The sequence below is a fragment of the Pelecanus crispus genome, chromosome 5 (genome assembly GCF_030463565.1).
Source record: "Pelecanus crispus isolate bPelCri1 chromosome 5, bPelCri1.pri, whole genome shotgun sequence".
NCBI classification, from domain to species: Eukaryota; Metazoa; Chordata; class Aves; order Pelecaniformes; family Pelecanidae; genus Pelecanus; species Pelecanus crispus.
This window is the reverse complement of record NC_134647.1, coordinates 6,533,164-6,545,875: the sequence shown is the minus strand read 5'-3', so window position 1 is coordinate 6,545,875 and position 12,712 is coordinate 6,533,164. Positions and strand designations below refer to the sequence as shown.

Sequence of the window (12,712 nt, the reverse complement as noted above, 5' to 3'; positions counted from 1 at the left end):
TAAAACACCCCTGCATATCCTCTAAGTAATAAGAAGGAACAAAAGCAACAACAAAATTCTTCCAAACTTGAAAGAGTAGTTCAGCAACCAAATACTAGTATTAAAATATCAGCTTAATACAAAAATCAATAATCTCTTACAACCCACTTAAAAGAGTCAATTCGATACTGCTAAATTATTTTCTACCCATTCATTGTACTAGATTATTGTGGTGAGTGGAACGAAGAAAGAAGCTGCTACCCTGGAAGGAACTTCATTACATTACATTAGCATTTCATGTTCTACTATACAATTTCTACCTTTGTTAACCTAACAGAAAGCAATGAAGCAGAGATAGTGAGGCAAAGGATATTCTTGTTTGAAGTGTTTTTGAGGGGTGGCTGATGGCATGACTTTGCTGAAACACCCCAAAGAATCTCAGATCACCAGAATGTCGGAATGATTATTACTTGTACTATCCTAACGTTACAGAAACTAGAGATCTCAAGCTGGACAGCATATGAACAAAGAAAAACAACTTCCCTGGAAATATCATTTTACCAGATCAATAATACAATTTCATGGTTGGATTCTGGCATTCTTATATTAGTAAGACTGCATCTACGCGGTGATGAGCAACTCTGCTGAAGCACTGCTAGTGAGGCCAGTACAGTTTAAGTGCAGATTTGAATGAAGCAGCCTGGTGGGTTTATTTCTGGTACAACAATCCCCGTCTAACTACTGCAGAAGAAGTGCCTTCAGAACGCAAAAAACTCACACAACTCTGTTTCAAAGCTCATAGCATGTGAGAACTCAGATCAGTATTTTTGACAACAGAGTTAGCTGATTCTCCCAAAACAGATATTGGTGTGGGACAAGCAATAGTAGCATAGCTTTGTATAGGTAACACACTAGAGCTCCCAAAAAGACTTCAGAAGAGCATGCTGGACTCAGCTTATTGCTTTCAGTAGCTTTTTGTGTTTACTGTAACGGGGAAGGAGAGTTAAAATGACAGAAAGCCAAACGAAGAGATGATATACTAGGCAAGTTAGAAGCTTCAACGTTCAATGGCTAAGAAAATTGAATGACCAGTTTGTCTTGCTGAAAGCCAGAGGTCTGATAAAAAGTTGGGATTTTCGTAATGGTTTCTGCAACTAAGTTGCGTCATCTCCTATTTCATGTTTGTAATGCATATTTTATTATGCACTTTGTGTAGACGCAGTTAAACTGTTTCCACATAGCCTACTAATTACTTTGCACTTAACTGACAGCATATTTAAAACCTTAAGTAAAATAGGATCAGGAAAGTAAAACTAAACGTGATATCAAAATGGAAAAGAAACAGCAGTACAAGACAGACATATACATCAGAAAGTGGAAATGCAGCCAAAATGAAGAAGAAAAAAGAAATTAATTCTAACTGAAAAAAAGGGTAAGAAAATAATTTCAGAATCTGTGTTGAACTAGAAAAGGAACAAAAGACTATCCCATATAGAAAGAGCTATTTTCTAAGAAGACAATTGAAGAAAGCAGAGAAGATAAAGGAAATTATTTTTAAAACTATTTACTCTTGATGATCTAAATGAGATACTTTTCTCTTCTCCCTAATAAATGTGACAAAAATAGCAGTGACATAGACAAATAACTTAGTAGATTAAGATGGCAATGTACTTAAGCAAAGCAAATCTCTGGAATAAAATGGCATGTATGTAAGTATTTATGTACATCCTTAAGCTCCAGGAACTGAAGAATAAATGTCTGAATTTGCAGTAAACTTACAGGCAAACGCAATGAAGTATTACCACAAGTTCCTACTTATGAAAGAAACAGAATCATAGAAGTTGCATGTGTCTTTTAAATAGGCATTTTTAATTGACTAATGAACCTTACTTCAAGACAGGAGTTTGTCATTTACAATTATAATTATAATATAATAATTACAATTACATTTATAATAATGTAGATGAATACATCACGTGATGGAATAACATCTGCTGGGTAAGATTCCAGAAAAACATGTAATTCCCATTTATGATGCAAAAAGATTTCAAAGCTTTTATATAGTATACGAAGGATTTTTTTTTTACATTAATAGATATGAAAGTGAGCCGATGTATCAAATATTATCTTGTAGAGCTGGGAATTGAAAACACAAGCCAGAACATGCCCTTCATTTATTTTATCATGCACTTTGGGAGGTACAAAATCCCTGAAAGGAGTCTTCATGAAATATGAGAAATGTAAAGCTAAACATGCAACAAAATCATGAGCACAGATCAACTGCCTTCAGCATGTTCCAAGCAAAAGGGCTACTTGAGCTGAAACTAATAGAGCACTGAAGGACCAAAATGTATTACGATAAAAGGGGAATGCAGTGTGGTTGAATATATCTGAAAATGGATAGTTAGAAAACAAAAAAGTAAGGTTTGTAGAGTAACATTTAAGCACTACACAAAAGAAATATTAGTGCATTCAGAAAAATTTGGTGCTGGAAGGCAAATTATAATTGTTCTGTGTGAAACAGAACATTTCTCTACCTCTTCTACTGAAGTCAGTTCTACATTTTTTTTTAAGCTGATACAGATCAGTTAGGACAGTGATGCTTCACACTCAATACCAATGCAAATAGATTTTGTGGTAAGGGTCTGCATCTCCAGAAGGTCAACCAGAAACTGGAATGTCTTGAGTAAACAGAGCATTACTTGTAGTTCTGAAGTGTTTTCAGTTTTAAACCTAATATATAACTAATATTAGGAGAAAATTAGGCAACTGAAGATCTTTCTGTAACATTTTCATTTTAAAAGTGCTAACAAATGCAAACAAGCAGATTTAGAACGAATATGTTTGGGATTTTTTATTTACTTACATATCTTTGTGATCCATCATATTCACACCTCTCAATTTTTCCCAAGCTGCCATCTGAAAAGTAAAGTTTCTCCGCCCTATGGTCAATGGTAAGTCCATTTGGTGTCAGAATATCTGTACTAATGATAACCTGTGCATTTTTGCCTGAGAGGGTAGATCTCATGATGCTTGGGAGCTGCTCATTCCAGTTAGTCCAAAACATTAAGCTGTATTAAAATCAAAATAACAAAAAAACCCATAAGATACATTTTATAATTTAATCCTCTATGAAATGAGCAACAGAAAAAACATATGCCTTCAGAGACAATTATGAATGGCATCTATAAGAAATTGTGATAATCAATGGTGAATAAGAAAATGTGATAGCCAACATCCTATAAAATATAGCAGTTTCCTATTTCATTAACTTGGATACGAGTACAAATTTTTTCCCTTCACAGGTTGGTCCAATTCTGATCCTGTCTTTATACTAATATACCATTACAACATAAAGTTAATTCTGTGAATGTGTATATTAGTAATTTCTAACAGTGAAATTAATCTGCAGCTTTTCCCATATTAGAACTGGTATGCAGAAGGTTGATAATGCGAAATCAAGTGACCTTAATATGCTCTACAGGAGGCACAATCGACCCCTTGCTACTGTTAAACAGCGGTGGTCAAAATGTTATGGAACGAGCTGTGAATGTAATTTATACACAGATCAGAACCATCAGAACCATCCTCTCATTGCAGTCTCCATCAGTATTTAGTTGGCTTTTTAATGATGCCTAGATAAATTCTATTTTACAATACAGCATAAACTCTTAATTTGCATAAACTGTACCTGAAGTCACACATGGAAATAACCTCCTTGACTACCCATGCAACATCGTACATTCAGCTATCACAAATTAAAAACAGAAGATAATAAGGCAGAAATGTAGCCTAGTCTCCCCCCAAAGGGGAGACAGTAACAAGAAGCAGAAAAAGCAGGTTGCCTTTCTTCCTGAGTTAACAGAGAAGATTAAAGTAACTCAAATTTGTAAGACACTTACTAACAAAAGGCTGGAGTAGAAATATAAACCCCCCTACTATCTTACTAGGAAACACAATCTTCTTGAGAGAGGCAGGAAGGAAACTAATTAGACTTCTTTCCAGGATGTTGTCCACAAGCACTGTAAACGTGCATCTGTTGTTATATAAATTTATACAACACTGATCTTTGTGATAAACACTTGGGCCTATCAATTTGCCACACAAGAAACTCAGATTCCTTTTTGTAAGTGCTTAAATGAATTTTGTTTTTATTTAAGCAATGACAGTAACATGTCTGACAAAAAAAATAAGTAAAATGATCGCTCTTGATAATTTGCACTTAACTCACTTTTCTTAAACCAGCTTGAATTTTTTAACATTCCATGAAAATGCAATGATTATTTGATCTGAAACATGAAAACCATATAAAAAGTTGGGTCTTAATTCGGCAATTGCTTTAAAAAAAAAAAAAATACTACATTTGTCTCCTAAACCAAGAAATCTACTTAACCTTCATAGGGTTCAGCATTGTTAGCTGACTGTGAAATAAAGAAGTGCTGCTCTATCCTTGGCATTAGGCAAAAATTAAAATCTGGTAAGAAAGATATAATACATACTTTTGACATTCGTCTAGAGCTAACACATGCGGATGATCATCTTCAGACATTGTTATTACTGCTTCCCGGTTGAAAGCTCCTCGACGTCTCTGGTCAACAGTGTGTCTCGTGATTGAGGATGTGGTTGAACTGGTCCAATAGAGAGTGTCCCAAGCTCTGTGATAAGCAAGCCCTTCCACTGACCCAACATCTGGAAGACATGGTTACAGACAGAGCAAATGAAACTCCTTCTAACAAGACGTTTGTTTTTCTTTGTCCTTGAAGTTGGTCCTGCAGACTCATAGAGTTCAGCTATTTCAGTCTATTGACTCTGCCAATTCTTTTATCGTTTCACCTGTTTATTTTTTTATTGGAATCAAAGTCGTCTTATTTTTTCATAAATTTAAATGAAAACATAACAAGCAAGATCATATGAATATCCTTCTACTATATTTATCAGTTCTAACACTCATTAAATTAATATTTTTACTACAGTGTCCCCAGATAATACATTAGAAATAATAAGCATTTATTCAAGACAGCAATAATTTAGTCACAACTTCAAACATCATTTAAGCCAAGTCTTGTGCATGTTTTCACTAATTACTTGTGTTATTTAGCATTATCTTTCAATGTATTTTCTAACACAGATACACATTACATTAATAGGGATCAAAGTATCCTGTTGTTATTAACGGTATAGGTTTTTTTTAAACACCTCAAAAAAACCTGAAAAAAGACCAACTTTGAAGGTCTCAGCATCAATACATTGTTTTAATAAGCCACAAGACCACACTCTTTCATTCTACATAAAAAACTGTGAGCTAGAAACAAAAGCAAATATTAATAAGCAGCTAAAGCACATATTTAATGTCCAGAAAAGATAAATTGTATCTGATTCCACTATATAAAAGTGGCAGAGTGTGAGAAATAGGAGTAATTATTTCCTACCATTATTTTTGAATTACTACAGGAATGTACATTGATTACTTCACTTATTATTTTGTTAGAAACAAATAATTTTAGACCAGAAGGTTCATGCAGCTTATTAACGAGCTACAGAAAGAAAAAATCTAGAAATATAATAAGGAGTACATTACGCTGGTTATTAGAATTTACATTCAGCTTGCTGGAAGATGTAATTTTTACCATGCAATTCATATACACAGAACAGAAAGTCCCAAAGTACGTTTGATCAGACTGAAACTGGTAACACTAAATCAAAACTCTGAGGCAAATAAATCAAAACCATGAGACAAATAATTATTTATTAGTTTTTTTATATTTCTCTTTCTAAAGCATTGGAGATCTGACTACATTTTCATGACATCTGTAGAGAAGTCTCAGTGACTTGTCTTAAACAAGAAAGAATAAAAAGAAATAAATTAGTTGACACTCCTTAATTGGAGGTGAATACATGTAATACGGGTTTTCCTACTTGTGAAGGAGAATTTATGGAAAAAAATATATTCAACTCACAAGTAACTCAAAAAAGTGACTGAGTTTAATTGTAAAAATGGCATTGAAGGCAACTTAAAAATTACAAAAAATTCTTCTGACCATTGCAAAGATGACCCTTCAGATAAGCATTCTGGTTTTCAAAAAGATGAATGTGTTACAAGTATTCTTTCTTTAAATGCAATATTTAGTTGCCTTATTAATTTATTTTTGAATTTTAAGTATCAAAACCATATCGAGATATAGCACAAGTTTTATTTTTTGTTTCAGAAATCATCAACTGAAACCAAAGATAAGCAGTTCTTTCAAACATCATGACAGATATGTGCAAACACCTACTGAAGTATTTTAAAACCAGTTAGAACACGCCTGAATGCAGGCTTATTATCAGCTATGGTTCATGCAGTTTCTGGGAATGTCTGTCTATACTACGAACTGAGAAAGTCAGTTGCTTCATTCTAGGGTCTTGCACCCCTGAGCACCCACACCACATGCATGTTACTTTATACCAGGGCAACCTTCTGGAACAAAACAACTAATTCCTTCTGAGATGAAACCCAGGTATTCCTCCGGCAAAAAATTTGCTACTCTTTCTGAAAAAACGCTCTTTTCGGAGTAAAAACAAGACCACATATATATATATAAAAATATATACACATATGTATAAACAGGCTGAAAAGGACCTGGGGGTGCTGGTAGACAGCCGGCTGAACATGAGCCAGCAGTGTGCCCAGGTGGCCAAGAAGGCCAACAGCATCCTGGCTTGTGTCAGGAATAGTGTGCCCAGCAAGAGCAGGGAGGTGATTGTTCCCCTGTACTTGGCACTGGTGAGGTTGCACCTGGAATGCTGTGTCCAGTTTTGGGCCCCTCACTACAAGGAAGACATTGAGGTGCTGGAGCGTGTCCAGAGAAGGGCAACGAAGCTGGTGCAGGGTCTGGAGCACAGGCCTTATGAGGAGCGGCTGATGGAACTGGGGTTGTTTAGCCTGGAGAAGAGGAGGCTGAGGGGAGACCTTATTGCTCTCTACAACTACCTGAAAGGAGGTTATAGCAAGGTGGGTGTTGGTCTCCCAAGTAGCTAGCGATAGGATGAGAGGAAATGGCCTCAAGCTGCACCAGGGGAGGTTTAGATTGGATATTAGGAAAAATTTCTTCATGGAAAGAGTGGTCAAGCATTGGAACAGGCTGCCCAGAGAGGTGGTGGAGTCACCGTCCCTGGAAGCGTTCAAAAAACGGGCAGACATGGCACTCTGGGACATGGTTTAGTGGGCGTGGTGGTGTTGGGTTGATGATTGGACTGATGATCTTAGAAGTCCTTTCCAATCTTAATGATTCCTAGTTTTTACTTCCATTATAAATGATCCAGCCACCCAGCCAGGAGACGTGGGGTTGCTACTCTACCTTTAATTGGTTTAGTGGTGGACTTGGTAGTGTTCGGTTAATGGTTGGACTGGATGATCTTAAAGGTCTTTTCCAACCTAGACAATTCTATGATTCTACATCAGGTTTTGTTCCTTTTGCCTACAGCGACCTCCCAGCCACTAACATCTCTACACCTTAAACATACCTTAACTTTCTCACACCATGCTTCAGAACATGCAAAAAATAACCTTGATTATAACATCAAAATACCACTCTTTGGACTGACATACAGCCAGCACACAAGTTTAGGCAGCATGAGACAGAAAATATCCTAAAAATAATGATAATATCTCAGAGCCAGAGAAACACAACATAGGATTCAAAGGAAACCTGGACTGCCCAAATCAATCCAGAGGCACCAGGCCAAGCACTGCATACATGAACCACTCTGCTCCCTGGTCTGTGCCCAGGGACCACTCCCAGCGGCAGAAATCTGTACAGTTTAGATACGGACTCTGACATACTACTTGGTCACCTCTTGCAAATGTTCCACTAACTGTGAAATTGAAAGAAAACTTAGTAAGTGTGATAAATATTAAAATAAAGAGCCAGGAATACAATTCTAACTTAATCTACTAATGTCTATTAAAATTACATGCTGAATCCCAATTTACCACTACTTACAATTCTCTAAACTAAATCGAACACTCTTAGATATAATTTGGACAATGTTTTTAGACATATGGTTTAACTCTTAGGTTCCCCTGTGTGGAGTTCAGGAGTTGTTCTCAATGATCCTCATGGGTCCCTTCCAACTTGGCATATTCTGTGATTCTATTAAAAAATATCAGAAGACGTATTGACATTTTCTGACCAATTCTGCACTTCACTTGTAATCAACAAACCACCAAAGTATTTATTACCTTTCATATCTGTGCATGTTGAATGTTTCCTCATATTTATTATGGAACTTTTTAGAAAAATGAAATCAAGTCTTTGTCTTCCGGTTAAAGACATAGCCCTTAGGGGGTGAGGATTTAACTAAGATTTGCTGCAAATCATGCTCTTCATTTGAAAGATGACTATCAGAAAAAAAACAAAAACACATTTCCCTCATGTAAACTCTTGAATTTCTATCAACTTTAGCTTTGTTTCTTGTCTGAATCCGTCATGAAATTTGAAAGCAAACTGTTTATACACCATAGCCTAAAACTCTTCTGTAGTAGACAAAAGATAATGATGTCGTTTCTGCCACAGCTAGATGTGATGAACTAGAACACAACTAGAATGATGAAAGTGCTCTTCAAATACAAGATGTGTAGGTTTACTTGTAATTTCTATACATAAGAGAAGAACTCAATTTTTTCTACAGGAATCAGAAAGTATAGCTTCACATTCTTAAACTGGACCAACCCATCATACTGCAACTCCATATCAAGGTCTGTAAATGGTGGAAGAAGAAGGTTTAATTCAACATTACTATTTCTAAAATTGTAATATTTAAATTTTTAGAAAACACAGTCATGGAAAGTTATGCCATATATGGGGACAAGCAAACATTTAGCATACAGATGAAAAAATGCACCTTCCTCTTTTTTTAATAAAATATCTAAAATGTGCAGTTTTGAAAAACCTATATATATATATATATATACACACATGTTCTGAGTGGAGCAGAACTAAAGCAAAGCAAACAATAAAACATTTTATTTAAAGAACAGCAGCAACAACTTTAAAAGAAAATAAAGAAGCAAAGATAAGAAAAAACAAGAAATCTCTATCTTAAGGGAATTTCAAAGATTAGGACTGTGACTGAAAAGGAAAAAGAAAACAAAATCTGAATATAACTCAGCAACAGAATCAGGCTGTGAAAGCTGCCTGAAATCAAATACTTGATATCCAATTAAGGAAATGTTTTACCACAAATAAAACTCCAGGAACTGCTTGATGTATACAAGCTTTTTAAATACAAAGAGAGGGCTCCTCATTATATGATCACATCTTTGAGTAAATTAAATCTGAAACTATCAAAAGGTTCAGGTGACAAGCCTGTGGAGGATAATGGTTTCATAAACACCACAAACACAAAAATCCAGAGTAAAAGAATATGCTTTTCTTTAAACAACCACCAAAAAAAAAAAAATCAGAGGAATCAAATTTCCTTGATGTAAGACAAGAAAAAAACACTAATTAAATATAACACTGTCTGCTGCAAACACATACCAAGTGCATTTACTTAGCTTCAACAAAAGTATAAATTCTGAAGGATTTATACCAAACACTCTGTTTTATTTGCCAATAAACTTTTAGTTTTATCAAGTTCCTTACTTATGGAATTGAGAACTCCACCAATACAGAATACAATCACTTAATAAAATAAATATAAATAAAATAAACTTTTTGGTTTAGAGGTTAGTCAAAAATCCCAAAATTCATATAAATCCTTTTATCAGTGATAAAGCAGGTGCCAGCTGAGGACAGAAATGGACCTAGGAATGGTCCTTTAGCCACTTCCAGGGGGTTTCTTAAAACTAAAACCTTCTAGCAACTTCCTATTGCCAGAGACAGGACACTGGAGAAGATTCAAAAGCAACTGCATTCTAGTGTTATATCATTACCAGTTTGCATTGATATTATTTTATATTTACTTATTTCATACTTCCTTAAGGAATATTCTAGAGCTCTTTTTTGTTTGTTTTTTTTTTTTTTTTTTTTTTAAAGTTAATTTATCATTAGGTATTCAGTTACTTTAAAATATATCAGAAATATGCACTCATCCTATCTGGTGCTACAATTGGGGGATTCAGTCCCAAAATCTACCAACAAGATGAAAATTAGCAATTTGTTTACTCTCGGCTTTATATTTTCACAGCATCATATAATATTCTGAATTAGTAAAGCATAAAGAAACTGGAAATGAAAAGAAACACATTTGTTTCACTGACATATTGAATTAAAACACTGATGGCATTAGATGCCTACAGCACTGATTAAATTTATTCTAGCCATGAAGCAACAGTTTATGATTTTCACATGAATAGCATACTTAAATGAAAGGAACATTAATACAATATGATATTAATATACAAATACTCACATTATTCACCTGCCACTGACATTCTGAATTAAATCAGTAATGGGGTGTATAACTGATTAAACATCTACACAAGAGAATGCAACAGCTTATGATTTACAAAGGCAATGGTAGAGTGATCACATCATTACGTTGCCAAATGCTATCTATCACTTTTCCTGAACTTAACGAAGATGGATTGCACCCCACAGATGAGATGCAGCCTATAAATATTGTCATGCTGATCTTCATCTGACTTTCCCAGGGAACAGCCAAGCAACAAATCAATAACTGAAGAACTCAGATTAGAGCTTCCCCATTATAGCAAACACAAAATAAAAATACTAAAGGCTATAAAGTTTAAATTATCCGATAGTTGTTGCCACTGACTTCTGGTAATGTGTATACTATTTCTTAGTTTCCTAGATTTTTATCTCCTATCTTCTACTTTTAAAATTCTCTAGAAAGTTTACAGTCAAAACTTTTCCAGTTGCATCAGTTCAACTACCTTTTCCCTTTAATTTTGTATTCTTACCATTCCTTTTCTTTAGCAGCATTGTAAAGCAAGAACAACTGTCAACATCATAATTTTTTTAATACTGAAAAGCTATCAAAATAATAAAATTGAGCATAAACAGGACTTTGATATCAGAACATTGGAGAAGGCTTTAATGTTCAGTACTTGGCATTAAACACCTGCTTGATCTTTATCCATTCTCCGACCTGGCTTTCCCAATTTACTTTTCAGGATACGGCCTGTCAATTGTTATACCAGACTGGTCACAGGAGATGATACTGCTTTCTGTCAATCTGTTTCTGTAAGTTTGTATTGATAGAAAACTGGTGGTCACCATCTGATCTGACGTGAAAAGAATGCCTCACAAGCAGTAAAGTACCTGAAGAAAAGGATTTATAGTTCACATATCTAACTGACTGCACATATAGAACTTTAAGTAATTCTTTACCCTTCTAATTTGCTCTTCAAGTAGTCATAAAGCAGGAAGTGTTTCTGCTAAACAAAAATTCTAAGACAGTAATAAGTTGTAATTTAAAAAAAAGCAAGATGACTTCCATTTGTCTCAAAAATTAGATTTAATTGCTTAATTCCTTCTGTCAGTCCCATGTAAAACAAGGCCATTATGTATCCTATTGTCGCAGTTCAACCCCAGCCGGCAACTAAGCACCACGCAGCTGCTCGCTCACCGTCCCTGCCACCGGTGGGATGGGGGAGAGAATCGGGGAAAAAAAAAAGTAAAACCCATTGGGTTGAGATAAAGGCAGTTTAATAGGACAGCAAAAGAAGAGAAAATAATAATAATAATAATAACAATGATAAAGGAACGCAAAAGCAAGTGATGCCCAATGCAATTGCTCACCACCCACTGACCGATGCCCAGCCTGTCCCTGAGCAGTGACCGCTGCCCCCCGGCCAGTTCCCCCCAGTTTCTATACTGAGCACAACACCATATGGTATGGAATGTCCCTTTGGCCAGGCTGGGTCAGCTGTCCTGGCCGTGCCCCCCTCCCAGTTTCTTGTGCACCTGGCAGAGCATGGGGAGCTGAAAAGTCCTTGACTAGCGCAAGCAGTACTTAGCAACAACTAAAACATCAGTGCGTGACCAGCATTATTCTGAAACTAATTCCAAAACACAGCACTATGCCCGCTACTAGGAAGAAAATTAACTCTATCCCAGCTGAAATGAGAAATATTAAATATCAAATATGGCATAAACACCTCTGAACTGTAATAACCAATTATTTCATTATCCTATTTAGCCTAAGAATATTATTTCATTTTACAGCACATGGAAAGTTTGCTAAAATTATACCATAAATCAGCAAACATCTGTATCATTTTTTTTGTATCTTCAAAATATAAACCCATGCTATACGCTATTATACATTAAAGATTATTAAATGTAATAAGATAATATAAACAAAGGCTTTGGCTTTCTTCAAAGCAACAACTAGCTTAAGTTCAAGACACCATAAACATCTCCACAGATGCAACCTTATTATTCCTTCAAACTTACTGCGGTAGCCAGTACTAGAAAGAATGAACATTTGTTGGGAATAATCTAAAGGGAAATAAAATAACTTTAGAATCTAGAAAAAAAACCAGCCTTTGTTTCTGCAGAAAGTATAATACTGAAATCGCATATCTTCCAAAACATTTGGTGTCTTCCTAATGACAATTAAAAATTCAGTCAATGGGCAAATAAAAATGAAAATATAAATACTGGATAATTGCTCAAGAAACACTTCTAACACATTCAGCAAAAAGAAACTACCAGGTAAATATCTTTCTGGATTTATACCATTGCTTTAGTCTATTTCAATGAAGATACATAAAATATTGTAT

The 12,712-nt window shown here is 35.1% G+C and overlaps 1 protein-coding gene across 1 annotated transcript in view; it reads right to left on the bottom strand.

Moving 5' to 3' along the window:
• The window catches only part of LRP1B (LDL receptor related protein 1B), a 584,315-nt gene that overhangs the window by 159,276 nt on the left and 412,327 nt on the right, over positions 1–12,712 (bottom strand). Inside the window, exons 41-42 of the mRNA XM_075711708.1 lie at positions 4,479–4,668; positions 2,846–3,050 (exon numbers count right to left, since the gene is read on the bottom strand). Coding sequence (XP_075567823.1) covers positions 2,846–3,050; positions 4,479–4,668 — 395 coding nt within the window. The remainder of the gene's footprint in view (positions 1–2,845; positions 3,051–4,478; positions 4,669–12,712) is intronic.